Below are 20002 nucleotides of genomic sequence, written 5' to 3'. Positions count from 1 at the left end.
CTTCCTAGCAGTCATCTGTTTTTAATCATTACCATATTAAAATACTGAGCAGGAAATGTCATTATAATACATTTAAAATTGAATATGGAAAGAAATAAATTGAATTAATTCGTTATTTGCAGATTTCCTCTGTGAAAAATACTGCTCGGCGAGATTACACTGCACACATAAAAGGAACACTGAAAAATTAGCTTGATCCTGGAATGCAAGGTGGAGAATAAAAAAATATGCAGGAAAGGAATTTTGTTCACTAACTAAGAGTAGTGGATTGTAACAAGATTCCTGGAGACCGGCACTCCTTGCATAAATCTCTTGAACAAGCACTTTCAAACAAGGGCATCTCGAGTTGATTTACCCTGTCTGGATTCATTTTGGATCACTGCACACCTGCTGAAGCAGCCCTACAGCAGAGTTCACAAGGGGAGCTGTCAGGAGTGACCTTTCAGTGCTGCTGGAAGCTCTCTTCTCCCCCAAAGCTGAGCAGAACCAGCTCTTGCAAGTGTTGTGCTCCCGATTTGGTCTCCTGTGGTTCACTGAATGAATGCACTGATGGGATGCCCACATGAAACCACCATGGGAAGTTTTGGCATTTAAAGAGTGCAGTAAGAAAGTGATTCAAAGGGAGGCTGAATCGAAATCAGAACTCAGGAGGCCTCCCCAATGGCCTTGGCACACACCGATCCCCCCATCACAGATCATCATAGCGGAGAGGGGATTATAATTTTTGACACGTAACTTAAAATACAGAACTGTCAGGGCAGGAGTTTCTGCCTCATGTTTTAAATTATCAAGAAAAAGACCTCTCTATGATTTCATCATACAAGCAAGAAACAATGAGCACATGAGTTTTCTTGGGTATTTTGATAGCAGCTGGGATGCTCACCTGTGTTAAGTGACAATAAGACACAATTTTTCCTGCTTCACATACTTGAGTTTCATGCTCTTATCTTTCTAACTGAAGAACTGTAATTTTTCTCAAATCAGTTATATTGTTTGGATTAAGCCTAACAGGGCCCTTCTGATTTTTTAATGTGTTTTCCATGCTATAAACAACAACAAACAAACCTTCCAAAAATGGCTTACATACAGCTGATTGAGGATTAATCTTTCATGGTAAGCTAAATAAACAAAAAAAAAAATCATCTTGTTTTGTCATTCCAAAATTGTAAAGGCATTTTTGAATTTTGGAACTTGAATTGTCAGCTAAAAATAAGGACAATTAAATTATTTTTGTGCAGTTTGTCACTTTGTTGATGCTTTTGGCAAATTTTTGCACTTCCAGAATGATTAGCATTTAGTTCAGTGACATAAGCATCACATATGAATTCCTATAATTGCTTTTAGCTAATTTCTACATATAGAGAGCTTCCTTACAGGCTTGAAATAGAACAAAAATGTGGGTTTTTTAAGGGAATGAAATGCAGAGGATGTATTTGGACTCTCAAGACTTCCTAGGATGTTTCATTCACGATGTGAAGATGGAGGAGGGTAGTTTATGCAGTTTTAGCAATGTATGGAACAATCCATGCAGTATCGCTGTTTTAAATGTCTGGGTTGCAAAGATAAACACACTACAACACCCTCCATCCCAACTCTAGTCACAGAGCCTTTTGGCTTGGTAGGATCTAGCTGCTTCACAATGAATGGTTTTTATGCTCCTCATCAATAAACTAGCTCAGTTGTTTTTCAGTTGTCAATCCTTCTTTAAGTAGGGGAGACAGTGAATACCCAAGTGTGCAGCACCGTGTGGCACTGAGTAATGACTGCAGCTGGCACAGCCCAAACCAAGGGTTTCTGTGGGGTATTTTTTAGCTGATCATGGAAATCTATCCATATGTGTAGGAGCTTTGACCATCTGCACAGGAAGGTGAGTTATGTAACTTCCTCAGTGTTTTAATCAGAAAGGCGGCAGAGAGTTTTCATTTTAAAGGCAAAGCAATCATTAGGAGCTTTCCCTCTTGCACTGGGACACTGTGAGAGCAAACACTACTTGGGAACACCACGAGCTGAGGGTGCAGTGAAGCACAGCAGGAACACATCAGAACCCACACAGGCTCTGCACAGCCAGTGGGAATATCACTGAGAATGGAATGGTGGCTACAGTTAAAACCACAGAGAGCATGCAGGTCTTGCAAACCAGAAAGAGAAACAAACAGTAAGGCATTTACCTTCCACATCAAGGCACTTAGGTGGGCTATCTGACCAGATAAGGTTATACATGCACTCAAGGATCTCTGCCCCTTCTAGTTTATATCCAGGAAAGCACTGATAATACACCACTGTTCCTATGGGGAAGGAGGCCTCGAACTCAGAAACGTTAATGTAACTATGAGGAAGAACCAATGGCCTCAGGCAACCTGCAAATTAAGAAGAGGGAGGTTTCTTTTATTATCAAGTGCTTATCTCAGTCATCTTCACACATCTCAGTTACCGTTTTTAAATTGAGGAGTGTGATTTTTCATCCTCTCCACTATGAATGGCATGTCTGCATGATCTCCCTCAGACAGATCTGCCTCATTATCCTGTTTCAAACCCTTTTGTTGTTTAGCCCACATGCTTTGCTAGCGTGGGCTTCACTCCCAACAAATCCAGGAAAGGTTTTCCAAAACTGGCAGTATTTTGTTTAACAAACATTTACCATTTCAGCAGATGGCAATCTCTTTTTGAGGTAGAATCTTTAATAAATAAATATTTTCATTTATATAAATGGTGAGTTTTATTCCTCCTCCTAAAAAATGACAGGTATGTAAACCCTCTTACATATTAAAACCGCTTCTGTGACAAAGTGTACGCAACTGTAATAGATTTGCAGGCAGAATTCATGACTTTGAAATTCTAGTCTGAGAAAGTCTAAAGGGACATGACTTCCTAGGAGCAGTCCCATGATAAACATTGAGCAAGGTCTTAGACTAGGTTATCAAAAATTTAAGGTATCTGTTATCATCATAAATTGTAAATGTAGTCAGAATCAGAGACTATGTTCCAGTGCTACTTCTGGAATTACTCCTGAGGGATTTGTATCATGGCTGGTACTGAGCAGTGACAGTTAAATGGTCACCAACCAAAATTTGGGGCAACAAAGAGCAGTGAATTTAACAGATGGCATGTCTTTATAACATGTCATTCCTCATGACCCTAGAAATGACCCTCTGGGTAATGCTTGATACTGTTTAATTTTTTAATTTGCAATAATGTGGAGAAAAGATAACTAGTAATCATGGAATGACAAATAGTATTTTAGAATTATGTGACTAATGGAAGATGCATTATGGCTGTCCATAAATGAGTCTGTCACCACTACTAGGAATTTGTGAAGGAAGTTCATAGGACTCCCATAATTTTAAGCTAGAGGGGGGAAACAAAAATCAGTCTGAGAACTGCTTGTAAGGTACTGGCATTTAAAACAAAAAGCCTAAGCAGCATTTCAAGCAGCCATTTCCTTGCAACAGTCTTTTGAGGGAGAGGAACAAACCCAAAAGAAAATAAAAGAAAAAGCTTGAAAGCTTTTTGCAGCATGCGGTACCACCAGAGCAATGATTTCAATAGCTGTTGAAGCAGCTGGTCATGTCCCTCTCAAATAAAGCTTCAGGCATCCTATCTGCTGGCTGCTGCTTCTACCCTGATCAAGAATGCCCCACACACACCACACTACTTCCTGCAAACTGAGCAGCACATCAAGCAGGATGACATAAGCAGCCCCCAGTGGGACAGAAAGAGCACAGACTGCCCAAGCAAGACCAAGCTTACTCTTCTCTGAGCTGTATCAGGGAAAATTTGGTCCTGCTTGCTCAGAATTTTAATGCTTTTTATGTTCCTGGTCATGCAGGACAGAGATTTATTTGAATTTGTATGACAGCCAAGCATTTGTGAAAATTCCTAGGTCTCCAAACACTGCTTGAAAAACTCAATTTTGACATTATTTTGCTAAGTAACATCATTCCAGACCAGTAATTAATATTATTATCTCATGGCAAAAATAGAGGTTAGATTCTTATATAGTCCACAATCCTTCCCCACTGCTGTGGCAGGGAAAAAAGGCATCTTAGTGTCATAAGACTCCCCTGCCTTCTGTAATGAAAGGGCCATAGAAATGTAACTAACAGCCTACCTAGAGCAAGAAGACAAGTGATTTTGATCTTACCAGTGCCTGACATGTCAAAAAGAAAATTCTGGAATTCTGCAGTAACTTTATGGAATTTGGCAAAATATGGCAGGGTCTTGAATCTGAATTGCCTATTCTCTGCCTACCCGGTAATCACAGCACATGGGTCTTGTGAAATTGATTTCTTAACTTTTATTAGCACTGCTTATATTTTGAAAAGCAGATAATATTGACTATTAAGTAGGAGTAATTGATTGTGTTTCACAATATAAACACAGCAACAGAAGTAACAAGCCAAGGGGTATTTGGGGTACTGCTACTAACTCAGTAAATATTACCTGTCAAAAAGTTTGCCCCTGGATCTTTGGCAAATACAGCATCTGCAAATCAATCTTTTAAGCATTCATCTCCCCCCGCTGCAAAATTTTTAATCTTCCTAAGTTAGATGTGAGGTGCACCCCTACAGAAAGGGGCTGTACACTTCATACTGCCACACGTGATGCTATCGCTGACAAGATACCCCAAAACTGGCACCTGCTTTGCTATGGTTTTGCAAAATCTCCCCTGTGTGGATCTACAATGCTGAGCTAGCCTGGTAATATGTCTAAGTTTCTGCCCCAGTGGAGGGCAGGATCTTGGGCGACAGTCTGATGTGCTACTGCTCCTGAGAAGTGTCCCAGCCCCCCTGGCTGCCTGCCCTGACTCTGCAAATTGGTGTGACAGTGTAATTAAGTGCCTACAGAGAAGCGATAGCTCTATGAGAGGACAGATGGCTTTGAGGAAAGTTGGGACTAACCCAGTCTGCTCCTCAGTTAAAATCTCTTGCTGCTGTTCAGTGGGCCAAGCTTGTTACCAAGATGTGACTTGGTTAAAACAGAGTCAGTGGTACTCAGATATGCTTATTAGAAATATGAAGGGAAAGGGAGCCCAGAGTTACTGAATTTCCATTCACTAAAGCTGGCTTACCCCCAGCCATTTCTCACAGTCTAAGTTGAGCTGGGATCCCATGCTGTTGATATTTCTAGGTCTACGGCTAATGGCTTTTCTGGCCAAAATCATCCCTGTGCACACCCTGAATTTTCAGTCAATACATAAAGGTTTAATGGACTGTGAATCTAATCAACAGCTCTGCTGAAAACTCTGACAGGAGAACAGGTTCCAGTTTCTCTCCTCTACTCTTGCCTTCTACACAAGGTAAAGAAACATAAAGTGCAGTTAGAAGCTTAAATATTTCCACAAATTAATTGGTGAAAAAATGCAAGACACCCATCAGAACTTCTGACTGATTATCTTGATTGTTTTTTACTTTTTGATGCAGTGTATCTGTGTCAGATTTGAGATTTGCAAACAAAAAAGCAGTATTTAAAGTAGTATTATAAGCATGGGAATGTTCAGGAAGTGACATCTTTCCTGCAGAGAGCAAAGGGGAAGAGAAATCAAAAAATCTTAGCAGCAGCACTACTCAAACACTGCACTGTGGAGCTTATCAGATCACTTACATTCTTACAACTGTAGGAAAAAATATTAGCAAACTATGACAAGATGTATGAGCTATAAAACGGGACGTGCTGGAGTACTAAACCTTGACATATGGGTAGATTATCCCATGTTCCATCATCTTGGCATATGGAAACCATGTTGTCTAAGTCAGGGTAACGGATCTGGAATCCTTCATGACAGCTGATTATTAACTTATCGCCAGTCCTGTATGTCTTGTTATGAACCTCTGCATCTTCAACATGTGGAACAAGGCAATCTGTGACTTCATGAGAAAAAGAAACAGTAACTTAATTAAAAAAACATAGCTAACTGTTTAGTAATCAAGCTCTTAAAAAGAAGTAAGCATTTAATATAAGTGCTCTGCTTAAACTGTTTGGAAAATACATGCATTTCAGTAAAAGTGCCTTTTCCCTAGTGAACCATCATTTTACCAAGTCTATAGCACGGTAGGAGAAGCTGAGGTGCTACAATAATGGATCGTTCCCCCAGCCTTTTAAAAACTAACAAAATTAGGAGCCTTTAGGAAGGCTGTGGTTGATTTTGGCCCTCCATTCATCATGTGTGCAATTACACCCCAAAGTCTGACTATCCCAAGGTTCCATGCAAAGGCAGACTCTGACAGCACTAAGGACAGGATGAAAGAAAAGATAAAATACAGATATGGCATGAGGAACACAGAAAAGCTGCAGTTTTAGCAGACAGATGAAAATCAGGTACATTTACAAGGGTTTATCCAGCTCCATTCCAGAGTTTATTATGAGAACGCCTTCACTTTAATTTCCTTGATTATGTTTTAAACCAGATAGTTTTGTGTGGCTGCATTCATATGGCTTTAGAGGACATGATTTTTAGGGTCCTAAGCAGCATCTCAAGTGCTTGTAAAATACTCTCAAGAAGGGACTGCAAACCTGAAGCGTATACAGGTATGGGCCCTAGTGCCTGTCTGTGACACATGCATCAGACAGTCACAGATTTCACTCTAGGTACTAGTGCCAAAGACACCAAAATAAGAATGAATATCAGAACACTTAAAAATGTACAAAGTGGAAAGAGGAAGCAGGGGGAAAATCCCCTAGTAATACTGAATAATTGAGAAAAAAGCCATGAGGGTCTGAGGGAATAATCTGGGTGACTCAAAGTTCATCCTCATCACAAAGGCAAAGTGAGATGAAATGAGATGAAACAGAAGACAGGGAAAGATTAAATATTGGGAGAAAATTTTTGTTTGTCTGCCAGCAGTCAATCCATGACAGAGATGGTAATAAAAGTTTCCAGGCATCAAAACCCAAGAAGTATTTCAAACATAAGAAAGACAGAAAAATATTATAAGCCTGTGTTACTCTGTTTTATACCCCCAACACCTCTACCATGAGAGACAATTATAATAATCTAGGAATACTGTATTTATTAAGGAAAAAAATCCCTTGAGACTTGCATAGAAGAGAAAGTTTCTGCCATTTGCATGGGTAATTCTTGCTAAAGAGGAAGAGGCAAAGCTAAATTTGTATTTAGCACCTAATTGTTAGTATGCACTAAGCAAAATGATAGTGACAGCTTGTTTGTTTCAAAGCACAAGAAGAAGGAAGATAAACTGTCATTTAGCAGAGGACTCAAACTACTAAGAGCAAATGTATTTCATAATGTTTTTATTTAGTTAGGCAAACTGAGATTCCATCACTAAATTTTACTAACCTGAAGGAGGACAGTGTTCCTTCCCCAAAGTACAAAAATACTTTGTACCTTCCCATCACAGGGATGTTTCTAAAATACATTGTACTTAGCTAATTTTTTTGTATGGGGCCTGAGCACATTATTAGTTAACAATTCTTCCATTTCTCTTATTACTTTTTAGCTTCTTGGAAGCTGCTGTAGGTGCCTCCTGCTGCTGGTAGCAGGAAGGGCTGGCAGCCTGCCAGGCAGGGTGAGAAAGTGCAGCAAGAAGTTTTCTTGGAATTTATTTATTTATAAATGCACAAGTCTGGGAGGATCCATGCCCTAACTGGAGGTTGTAAAATACACTGGTGAGGGTACACACATTACTTTCAAAGATGGAACCGTTTTCTCTCTCACTATAAAGTTAATCAGCAGAGAAGACAGCAGAGGATGCCTCAGAAGAAATGCCTTGTGCTAAGCCATAAATGCTGTCATGAAGAGGCTGTCCTGGGCACCCCACAAGGATGGGATGAAATAGATGGAGTACCTGCTTGGCAACCACGCAGTAGGAGACTGGAGATGGATGCCAGAAGATAACGTCAGTGAACAGCTCCCTCTCTTTCTGACATTAAGACATTAAATAAATGTCTTTCTGTTGCTATACAAATAAAGATGGTGTGTGTACACACAGCACAGTAAAACATGAGATTTCCCTTTCAAAGTGGGGGAAATGGATTCTGTAACAATGATCTATCACAGCAACTCCATTCCTATTATTCCAAGGAACAGCTGTAGATGAGATCACTTTAATAAGGTAGATGTTGGCAGAGAACGGAGATAAGTTGCTCACTGCACTGTCCTCCACCTGCCACATCCTGGCTGACTTTGATAACAGGCTTATTACAAGCCCCAGCTAAACACCAGACCAATAGACCACAATATTACAGCTCTTTTTCCTGATGCCTTGCAAGCAAATGTTTTCCCATTGGCTAAATTCATATTTAGCACTTAGGCATAAACTGCAGTAGCCACCTCTCCACAAACAACTGGATTAGCTGGCACAAATTCTGCTTGGAAAAGCTAGAAGGAAGTGACTGAATTTTAAAATGTCCTGTCCTGAAAAATAAACTACTTTATTCTAAGTCCTTCTCAGCAAATCTGTGGAAGCTGCTAAACCATTTAAGGCAATATACAGTCTTTAACCAGCATCGAGCAGCAAAGGCTATGACTTACACTCCCTTCTGGCAGTTTTACATCATCTGCTTAAATCTACTGTGTGAGTATTAAAATGGGCCAGCCAAAAGGACACGTTTGTTATCTTGCAGGGGCAGAAAGAGGTGGGGTAGAGCCAGCAGGCTCAACAGCCTGACAGGCACAAGAGTTCACCTTGCCCTAACTTTCATGAAGATTTGTACGTTAGGAACTCTTGGCTTTAGCAAACCAAGTGTGTCCTCCATCACAGAAGATTGGTCTGAAGAATAAAATTTGTTAAACAATATAGTTAGAGTGTTTTGCTCAGGTGCAAACCATGCAGAACCTCTCAGAACTGTTCCTTCCACCCCATGGGAAAGAAAGATCACCCTACCTCCTCCCAAGAGCACTTGGACCACAATAGCAACTGAGAAGGAAGGCATGACCTAGACAGCATGGAGATAGCCACACCATCCATGGGTACCAGCTGGCCTGGGATGGCTTGTATCTATTGCAGGTGAGCCCTTACCATCCAAAAATTATCCCTGGTCCATGCTAACCCAAGAAGATACTTGCAGGATTTACTTGGGAATACTGCCCTGATGGATGCTGGTCCAAACCATGTCAAGGACCTTTACAACACTGTAAGAGTGTGTACAATTGAAGAACTGCCCAATCCCTGCTCTGGCACTGTTTTGTTTGCTACCTGTATGTACATTCAAATGCAGAGGTCTGGTGCTCCTGTGTATCTTACTGTTGACAAGTTTCTGAATTAGCCTTGACTACATCAAGTCACACCACTGTCTGTGTGGTGTGGAATATCATGAAGAATTGGTTTGATGCAGGGAGAGCTCATCTACATTCTGTTCTCTTCAAAGTAAGCATTTAAGAGCAATATTGTCCCTTGTTTTTTTTACTAATGTTAAATCGATAGTACTGTGTTATTAGGATTGTTCTGTGGATGGCAAACACAGTGTTTTAGTGCATATTAAATAACCATTTCTTTCTATTGTCTTTGCTGGTATTTCAACAATGCAGAGAGATTTCACCTAAGATCTGTGGCCATTGAGCTGTGGCCTGGTTACAAATGTCACAGAGTGCTCATAATCAGGGTTAAGAATCAGCAAACACTGGGCAAGACAGATAAGAGATGGAAAAATAAAAATACTTCCGTCATCTCATAGACTCAGGGACAAAGGCAAAGCAAATGGAGGGCTAAATGTCCTACAGGAAAGCTGTAGCCAAACCATGTACTAGTCTACTACTTTCAATACAGGTTTATCATCCTTGTCAGTGGGAGAATGAGGCACTGAGAACATCTCCAAGGTGTTTGCCTGCAGAAGCACAGGGAGAGGAGGACACAGCTCTTTGCTTTGTTGCCATCTTCATGCAGACTGTAAATTTAGATTCAATCTCACAGGAAAGAGCTAGCATTTGTTCCAAGTAGGACAACAGCCTCAGCAGCCACATTATCACAGTGGGAGAAAATTAGATTAAAGTGTGAACAACATGACATACTGCTCTTAAACAGTAAATACAAAATTCCTACCTCAGAGGTTTGGTATTTATGTGCATAACTGTATTAGAGCTGATGAAAGGTACAGTCACATCATGCTGTAGATCAACATAAGAACGTAAGTCTAAGCATACAGATTTTTGACAGGGCATTTATTGGGCACCAAGTCATACAACTTCATTCTCGTCCTCACACTTAGAATCTCCCGCCTCTTAACAAGACATGACAGATATAAAATAAAATCAAATCGATTGGGTGAAGAGCTCTAGGCAAACATATTAGATCTAAAATCAATTACATTCTGAAACAGGTTGCTTTGCTTCCTTTGGTAAATAGCATCCATTTGTGATTAGAAATTGTGCTAGTAAACACATAACAACAATTAAATGTACATAACATACAGACATAAAATTGTCCTTCTCTGAATCGAAACTCCTGTAGAGTAAATGAACTCCAAAGTACAGTGTTTTCAGTGTTCAAGCTCAGCTGGCACTGAGCTTGACTGACAATTAAATATGCTGGGATGAGAGGCATGTAGAGCATACCATAGGCCATGGAGCAGCCAGCCCCCGCCATAAATGGTAAGTGCAGCATAAAGTTTATTTCACCTTGGGATAGGTAACGATGCGTGGGAAAACATCAACTTCTCCCTTCTCCAGCAGTTGCTAGAAATTTCAAATTTCTTTCTATATATCATTAAAGAACTTCTGCAATGAAAATTTTATGTATGTCATTAGACAGCTGAGAATCACAAACCCTGTTGTAATTCTCTCTTAACTCATATCCAGATGTGCCATGTTTCTACACTGTCTGCCTCTCTACCATGGCCCTCTCTCAATATTCTGCTCCCAGTGTGCAAAAGGATCAGTCTAAAAATCACTTAAGCCAGTGCCTAGACCTCATGGACTGCCACTGAGCCTTTGCTTAGTATTTCTTCTGAATCAGTGCTGCTATTATGCAATGGAAAGAAGAATTAATGCTGTAATCTAATACCTGAGGTATTATAATAATGTTAATCAGGGAAGTACTTAAGCACTTGATTCACTAAATCCTAAATCAGGGTCCTAATCTTTGGTCCAAGTAATAAGAAGCATTTTTGCATCTGCCTATTTTGAGCAAAGAACTTTTACAAGACTAATCACATAATTACAGTTATGTTCCAGCTTAAGTGCTTTGCTTGATCAGAGCATTGGCTAGCAATCTTTTTTAAGTGTTCTGTGCTGGAAAGTAATTATTATCTCTAAAGCAACTGTTGCCACATCATCCATCACATTCTCATCTTCCAATTTCTTTCTTTTTTGAAAACACCTGGTTCGAGTGTTGATCACACTGACATTAGTGGCAGTTCTGTTGCTGATGGCATTGTGATCAGAAACTTCCTCCACAGATTTCCACTGGGATGGAGGGAAGAGGTTTGAATATTTAATAAAGAACATTAATGCTTGTTTTAACAACTGCAGTGGATGATACAGGCAACATTTCAAAGATGCACATCAACCTTCCTAGCTTCCTGCTGTGCTTAAGGAAACAGAATTTCCAAGCATTAAAGCATTTTCTGGTAGTTCCAATAGCCAATTTAGACATAGGCTGCTGTCACGCTATATGTATTTTTTCTTAAATAACCATGAGATGAGAGACAAGGTCATTTATGAAAAGTGGCTGTCACAGAAGAAAGCACGATTTTCATACATAGTTATTTTTAAAGGCATCAGGTTATTTCTTTGACCCATGTGGCCATATGATGAGGTGCTGTTGGCACCCCTTTGCCTTTATTTCTAGACATCAGCTGTCACCTGATGAGACGGCTCACAACTATGTCCCTCATGGCTCTGTAGCCCATGGCCTCAGACTTGTCCAGGAGAACATATTTAACCAAAATTTCTCCTGCCAACAGGCCAGCTGCCTGAAAGCCCATGCACTCCTTACCAGCTGCCTCTGGCTACTCTCTCCATTATCTCATGCATCACTTTCACACTGGCCACTGTTTAGGGTTGTTCCCTTCACATGCACCTCCTGAGTGTGGTCTTCCCAGGCTGTGCTTGTCCCTGTCATGTCACATCCCTGTCCTGGCACAGGATTCTCACACCTACCCCCTAGGATCACAAACAAGTACCTGCAGATTTTATAAAGGCTAAGTGATGCATGATCCTTTGCAGTAAGTTGTTTGTGAGCCACATAAATCTTCAACTACCTCTGAATAAAGTCCATGTATTTATTTTAAATGGTGAAAGGTAATCTGAAGTAGAATTTATCTTGCTCCAACATGAAGACAACGAGGCAATGACTAATGTCTTCAGTGGAGAAGTCACAACACTAAAATGTAAACACTTTATTTAACCAACACTTTTCATGTCTGTTGACTTTAATAGCTCTGTTGACCAAAAATAAATCAACAACAAGGACAGGTTATATCTTTAATATACTTGGTGAAATAAATAATTTGTGCTGCTTGGGTGTACTTTGGCCAAAATTTACAGTTATAAAATTCAAATCAATCCTGCCTCTAAGACCTAGAAGAAGAAAGCAATGAAACATCCTAAGTATTTAAAACCAAATACAATTTCAAATATACAATAAAAATAAATTGGTTATGCCATAATTGTCTGAATTACCTCAGAGTAAACTTCTACCCTGGCTTTAAACTTTTGCAGTCTCTGTGTATTCGATTTTGCGACTTGACTCATGCATACATCACCAAATACTATTATTTAAAATTCCTGATTAGCAGGAGCAGTAGCATTGGAAATTGATTGTATTTTTCTAGTAAAATATTGCAGAAAGGAATATTAAGTGGGCAGCTTTAATAAATAGTTACAGTGAATTTACAATGGAGGTTGTTTTTCCTCTCTGCATCTATTTGTAGCTAGTTAAAAAGGGAGGTTAAATTCTATTTTCACATTTCTTTATGTTCCTTTCAATACACACAGCTTCTCGTGGTACAAATTTAACTGACAAAGGAGGATTATGGATGGAAAATTAAAGTGTGTATCTAACAAGACACAGTGAAATGGACTCCAGCCTGTTGTGTTTTGTCCAGAGATAGACAGACATGGTACATGGACAAGTGAGAAGAACTGATGTGGCGAACAGCTTGAAGAAAACTAACTTACCTTCTTGTAGGCACACAGGTTTATCACTGGGTTTCCAGCTCAGGGAGCCATTAAAGTGTCTCACACAAAGTTTTTTGGAAGTACCATTGAGCCTATATCCTTCTTGGCAATGGAACCGGACCACCACACTTTCAAAGAAAACACCTGCATTGGGCATCTTGTAGCCATGTTCAGGAGCCCCAGGATCAGCACATGCTTGTAGGTCATCAAACCCTGTGTCAGACAAAGATACAATCCAGCTGTGCTCATTTACTTCTCATGCTTTTTCTATCTTTATCCATTATCTTCACAAGGACCTTGTACCTTCCATATTGACCACTAGCAACCCTGCTTGGATACCAGGTACTCCAGGGTTGGAGACGACCCACCCCCAGCTGAAATGCTCAGGTGACAGAAGTACTCCTGTCTTTTCATGCAGCAAGTAGCTGCATGAAGCAAAAGTCAACAACACTCCTTGGTAGCTGCCCTGGATAAAAATAAAGCACTTGACCCAGCCTACCAGTGGGGATTGCTCAGTAATGTGTCTGTAATTACTTCTGGGGACTATGGGAATTTGGAGGCTTCATGCAGTCACTGGTAAGAATAATAATGTGTCAGAACCAGAGAGGAAGAGGAAATAAGGAGGCATGAAACTTAACTGCCATCCAAAGACACAGTAATTGAAATAGGAGAATTGCTAAGTACAGTGAGATTTCAAGATGGGAGAGAGATCTGCCACAGGGGAAAGGGACACTGTGACGTTAGATGAATGTGACCCTCTTATCTCTTTGGCTTGGTGACCCTACCACACTTTCCACACACTGTCATGGGAGTGCTGTTTTACTCCATTAACACCAGAACGGAATTTGTAAAGTCCTTTACCTTTACAAAATTAACTGTAAAATAACAAACTAAACCCCAACAGTTGCAATCAATAAATGTGACTGTTTATCACTTTCTCAAACTCATTTCAATGCCATTTGCATAAGTGGAAGCTTTTTTTACTGCAAAGCAGCAAAGGTTTAGTGCAGCAGTGAACAAGGGCTGCATACAGAAAGAGCAAATAGCTTTGGAACAGGAACAGCAGGGGGGCAATTAATGCTGACAGGAGGGATGCCTGGAAAATGTGAAAATCATTGGATGGTAATTTTAATGTTTTGATTTTAAAAGAATTGTATCAGACATCCTCAGCTACTTCCTGCATAATAAGAATCAGATGCCTCCACAGTGCAGTCAGAGAGAAGGAAGATATTACAGTAAAGGACTTTTTGAAATAAATCTCCATTTCCCGAAGCTAAATCATTCCCTCTGCGAAGGGCTCATTGTGACGCTGTGGCAGCCAAATGGAGAGCACTAAAAGTGATGAAGGGCTCTTGCATTTGAGCACTGAATGTCTCTGCTCAGTCCCCTAGCTGACAGGTGCTAGTGAAGAAGCAGGAGACCTACATCAAGCCACTTGTGTCCTATGTCCCGTCACCTGTTCCTGTGAGCAGAGACAGGACACACTGTGGAGTCACCAGGGTGGATTGCACATTCCTGGATTTCTAGATCCTGTGCTGAACTCCCCAACTAGGCTACAATTCCCAGGAGGTGATGTGATGGACAGAACCCAGCCCAAATTCCATGACCAACAGCCACCCTGCACCCCTCTGCAGTGCTCCAACACCCATGGATCTCCCTCTCCACTTCCCCAGCATCCCCTCCCCTGGCTGAAACAGCACAAGAGCAGCAAAGCAGCTGCTCTTGAGCAGCTTCACTCCTCCTCCAGTGCAGTTCATTCTGGGAATTGAAGCATCAGTGCAGCGACCAAGTAAAACACATCCCTGAATTCCACCCACGCCTGCTCATCTGCCTCAGCTCAAGTCCTCCAGTGTAAATCACCCCAGACTCTGTCATTTGCCAATGGGATGAACAAGGAGAAGCACAGTCATTATGATCATGGAATTACACGCTGTAGGCAATACTTATTAACAGAGAAAGGCTGTCCATTTTTACTGGAGATTAAAAAGAAGCTTCTTATGCTCCAGACAGCAAGCTCACGTCCTTTAATAATGTCAGTGAAGATCTTAATTATTTCTCATTAAACCAAGGGATAACATGACATTTAGATCAATTTTGTTACTTCAGTAATCTCGGAATTTGCAGTCAGGTGAGGAATACTGTAACTCACCTTGAGATATATGTCCTTTCTCACTAGCTGCATCAGGGAAAAGTACACTGCTGCCTACTACTTTGCCTCTGCAACAACACAGGAAAAGGAAAGGTGCTGAGGTCACACACAATTTGCCTGGTAAAAAAAATGAGCCAAGCTCATTTCTCAGTTTTCATACAGTCAAATATGCAAAGTTAGAGACTTTTATGCTTGTCAGCACAAAACCAAACATGGAAGGCAAGAATGTTTTCTTCCCTAGAGCAGGCTAATTCTGTGACCCTACTGCCACTTTTCTGGTGACCCTTCACAAGCAAAGATTTCCATTCTTCCTTGAAATCCTTTTGCAGTGTGTGGGTCTCTCAGGTTCTTTTTGTTGAGTGCGGTTAGCAAGCAGACAAATCTATCCCCAAGGGGAATTCCCAAGTAGAAACTGGAACACGAATGGGAAAATTGAATTATGCACCTGTGACTGTGGTCACAAGGGTTTTCAGGATGAAGAAGAGACGAGAATGTTGACTCTATGATCAGAAGGCTTGATTTAATATTTTATGATATATGTTACATTAAGACTATACTAAAAAGCAATAGAAAGGAAAAGTTTCTTCAGCAGCTAGCTAAGCTAAGAATAGAAAAGAATGAATAACAAAGATCTGTGTCTCAGACAGAGCAAGAGCCAGCTCTGCCATGAGTGGTCAAGAAATCCAAACACCCACAGGAGACCAATCACCTGTTGCATTCCACAGCAGCAGATAACCATTGTTTACTTTGGTTGCTGAACTGCAGCTTGTCACAAGGAAAAATCCTAAGAAAGGATTTTTCATGAAAGATGTCTGCGACAATGCACCCTCTGGTTTCTACAGAGCCAGTAGCCAGCTGTTACTCAGTTACTGCGTAAGAGATGACACACGGACTCAGCAGAGGATCGCCACTTCCTGGCTTGTTCCTGAAACAAGGAAGAAGGAAAAAGTCTCAGGGAAGAGCCAATTAGGCAGATGGCACACACAATACAGTAGCATCTCATGGTAAAGCCATGAAGGCAAAGCAAATAAATCCCTAAGCCCATCTTAGCTCCATAGATAGGAACAGTAGATGTGGCTCAAATCAAAGTCCTGCTGGAAACAGTGGAAGGCACCTGGATGTCAAGCTTCAATATGAAAGTGTAGATGATCCAGGCACAAAGCAGAGAAGGTAGGGCTGTGCTGGGGCTGGGAAGAAGGAGGTATGAGGAAGGTATGGGAAGGCTGCCCCTGTGCTGAGGATCTCCCAGCACACAACAGGCACTGCAGGTGTTCCAAAGGGGCAATTGCCACCATCCAGAGAATCCAGGAACTGCTCTGATTTTCACCAGGCCTGCTCCTCTCTTGCACAAGAGCTGTGGTGAAGTTTCAACAGCTTACTTAGCAGACAACTAAGTCCATCAGTCTTTTCCAATTTAAGTATAAACTTTCTGGTACAGTATTCAAGAACAATAATGCTCAAACATCCCTGAGAATTGCCATCTTCCATTTCTTCCTAATAATAGCAGAATTAGACCCTTTACATAATAATTCTATCCATACAATCTCATCTAGTTAAGCTCCACCCTATCAAAAAATTTTAAATATATGTCTTCAATGAGATACAGATACAGCTTGGTAATTTTTTTTCCTCACAATCTTTTCTTTCTTTTCTTTTTCCAAACTATGCATTTAAGAGCAGCTACTCCCAAGTTGTGACACAGTAACTTTCTAATGGTAGGAGTAATCGTACATTATAGATGAGATGCTATAGCCATCTTATGCTCTAATCCCTTTAGAACCTGATGAAAAAAGCCAAAAATCTTCTCAGCCAGAGCCATCATATAGGTCTTTGGAAGAGAAAGCCAATCTTTCGGCTATAATAAAAAGCTGCTATCCATCAGGTAAAAGATATATCAGATAAGATAGAAAGTAACTCAGAACTACAATGGATTCTTTCTTGACAAACCCTTCAATGAGTCTTTGGGGAAAAGAAGATTACTGGGCTTTTTCTCATGGTTAAAAGGAGGGAAGGGGAAATCATCATCACTACCTACTAGTAAAAATTATACAACACACTTCTTAAATAAAGAAGTAAACTTTCATGTTGCCTATATAGTAAAAATTTAGTAAGGCCAGCAGCCATCATAATCAATACTACATCATTAGCAGCAACTTTATGGAATGCTATTGCATGGCTTTAAATCCCTAAAGTAAACACTACACAATTACTGCTGGAACTGACTATTTCAGTAATCAAAATAGGTTAATATTTGGTCCAAGTCGCAGACTTTCTGTATCGCAGTACCTTTAAGGGACATTGTGTAAAATATCATGGACAATAATGTCTTCTTGGCAAGATTAATGAGCACATAAGGTCATCATCATCAACAAAGCATGCAGTTGATACAGAATATATTTTGGGTTTGGTATTTACCAATTTACCACATTTCTACTCTTGGACCAACCAGAAAATAGCAATGCTCTTGATTTGGATAACCCTCAATCAGATTATATGGTGCTTACTTTACCTAAATTTCTTGGTATTGTCAGTCAGGTAAAATAATGTAAAATTAATGAGAAGACTGAAAAATAGCAACGTCCTCCTTGGGGTATAAAATGAACCATTGTAAATAACTTGATCAAATTGCTCCTAGAATTCTGCATTGTACATTCTCAAACTTAAAATTATTCATCTCATCCCCAATGAAAAGCCTGAAAAGTTGGAATCCAGGGGAACATTACATATGTGTGATGACAAGAAATCGTGACAGCCACAACTGAGCTTCAGACATGCTTAAAAAAAGGCAGGAGGAAGAGCCCCTCAGTTCAACCCATAAATCTATTTTTCTCTGTTTCTTTTTCTCAGTTTCATGTTTTGTTTTCCTTGTTTCACCTCTTCTCTCACCTCTGTATCTTACAGCTCCTTGTAAATTCATGGTGCTGGCAAGGTGATTTCTAATCTAGATTTGATGGACTTCTTTGCCTCTAAAGCTGCTATAAAACATTTCACTTACACACTGATGATCCATGTGAGCTCAGAACTGGCTTCACTCATTCTTAAACAGAGGCATCACTCTCATTCCATTTTGTTATATACACCCAGTGAATGAAAAGTGATGTATAATGTGCAATAATATTCAAGATAGAGAGTATTTTCAGTGTTTGTCTTCAGCAGGATGGAGAATGGGCTTCTTGTACATCAACACCTGCATTTTGGTTCACTAAATCTGTCTCAACTAGAAGCAAGGGGAAGCAGAGGCTTCACAGACTCTGGCAGGACCAGACTGCCTGCACACACATTTTAGAAGGAGTCTGTAAACACTGCAGGAGCAGGTTATCTTAGGCCAGCTCTCAATAAAAAGCCATTCTGGGACTAAAACAGAAGAGCCACAAGTGCAAACATGATAAGGGCTTGCTTGTCTTGTACAAAGGAAAAGTTGTTTTCATCCCTTCAGGAGTTTCTGCCCTGTTTCTGTGAAAGCCATGCAGTCACAGCATTGTGTGCCTCTGGCTGTTTATGCTTCCTTGCTGCTGCTGATGTTAATTGAACTATCCATGTACCCTAGGAACAAGAAAAGGAAGGATGTGCTTCAATTAGCATCTAGACTTGGAAGTGAAATTTAATTATAAAGCTATGATTTCATTAGTGAAATGCCTGCTAAAATTTAAACTCTCCTTAATCCCTGAAAGGTCAGTAATGCTTAAGCTTCCCTGAGACTTCAGCAGCTTTGCAAAGCCCTGCCCTGTTCAGGATGTGAATCACAGCCTCCCTTGCTACCCTTGCAGAACACGCTCCCAGCTCCCAGCATGGCTCCATATCCCTCCTCACTGGGCTAAGCCTTACCCAGGGCAGAATAACAAGCCACTGGAAGAGACAGAGAAGCTCAAATTACTTTGTAGGAGAAACAGAACAGCAAAAAAGACCTCCAAGTGCAGGTATTTTGCTTAAGTCACAAGCTGATCTATCAAATCAAAAACACCATTAAGCTACTTACAACACAACATCCTTCTTATAACACACGAGCTTCATAGCAGAAAAAAAGAAAATCAGTGTGTAATGCAGCTCCTGAGCACCAAATTGACCCATCTGCAGTAATAAATGAACATGCAAGTCCTGCATGAAGGGCAGCAGACTCCAAGAGAGGCAATTGGTCATTCAAAAGGCTGAAAGGTTCACTCATTTGCAGTTCTTCATTTTTCTAATCTTTCATCTTCTCCCACAACCCCGGCCTCCCACCTGTGTTCTCCATCCTCCTTCACCACAACCCACTGTCAGCCAACACCCGACCTGCCCTTGCACTCTCCTAGAAGATCACTGTGATCCCAAATCTTGCCCACCACTATGCCCACCACCTCTCTCTCTCTCCTCTTCTCAACGGGGCCTTGGAAAGGAACAGACAAAGATGCTCGTAAGGGCAATGATCAGTTCAACCTTAAAATCCCTACTCAAGTATGACAAGTCCCTGGGCATTTTTGTGCTAAAACAAACTGATATCTCCCTAGAAAGCCCAAGAATTGTTGCTCCCTCCAGAGAGGGTACAGGGGATGGAATGTGAGGAGCCACAAGCAGGACAAAATGGATCTTCTAGGAGCCACCCAGGAACTGCTTCTGCCTGGGAATATCACCAGGGAGAAAGAAGCACAAGCTGCAATGTCAGCAGGGCAGGTTCATAGGCCCTGCATAGATGACTGCAGATGTAATAACAGCATCTTTCTTTCAGGGATCATGCCACCAATTAGTTACTCCAATTACCATTCAACACTCACAGCTGACAGCACATCCCAGCTGGTGCCTGACCG

The 20002-nt window shown here is 40.7% G+C and overlaps 1 protein-coding gene across 2 annotated transcripts in view; it reads right to left on the bottom strand.

Annotated features, from left to right (window-relative positions):
* SUSD4 (sushi domain containing 4) overlaps nt 1-20002 on the bottom strand; it is a 74136-nt gene that overhangs the window by 16047 nt on the left and 38087 nt on the right. For both annotated transcript variants that reach the window (XM_066568472.1, XM_066568471.1), the window contains exons 3-5: nt 13073-13285; nt 5685-5864; nt 2169-2357 (exon numbers count right to left, since the gene is read on the bottom strand). In XM_066568472.1, coding sequence (XP_066424569.1) covers nt 2169-2357; nt 5685-5864; nt 13073-13285 — 582 coding nt within the window. The remainder of the gene's footprint in view (nt 1-2168; nt 2358-5684; nt 5865-13072; nt 13286-20002) is intronic.

The sequence above is a fragment of the Molothrus aeneus genome, chromosome 33 (genome assembly GCF_037042795.1).
Source record: "Molothrus aeneus isolate 106 chromosome 33, BPBGC_Maene_1.0, whole genome shotgun sequence".
NCBI classification, from domain to species: Eukaryota; Metazoa; Chordata; class Aves; order Passeriformes; family Icteridae; genus Molothrus; species Molothrus aeneus.
The sequence above is the reverse complement of the archived record's forward strand: the minus strand, read 5'-3'. Positions and strand labels throughout refer to the sequence as shown.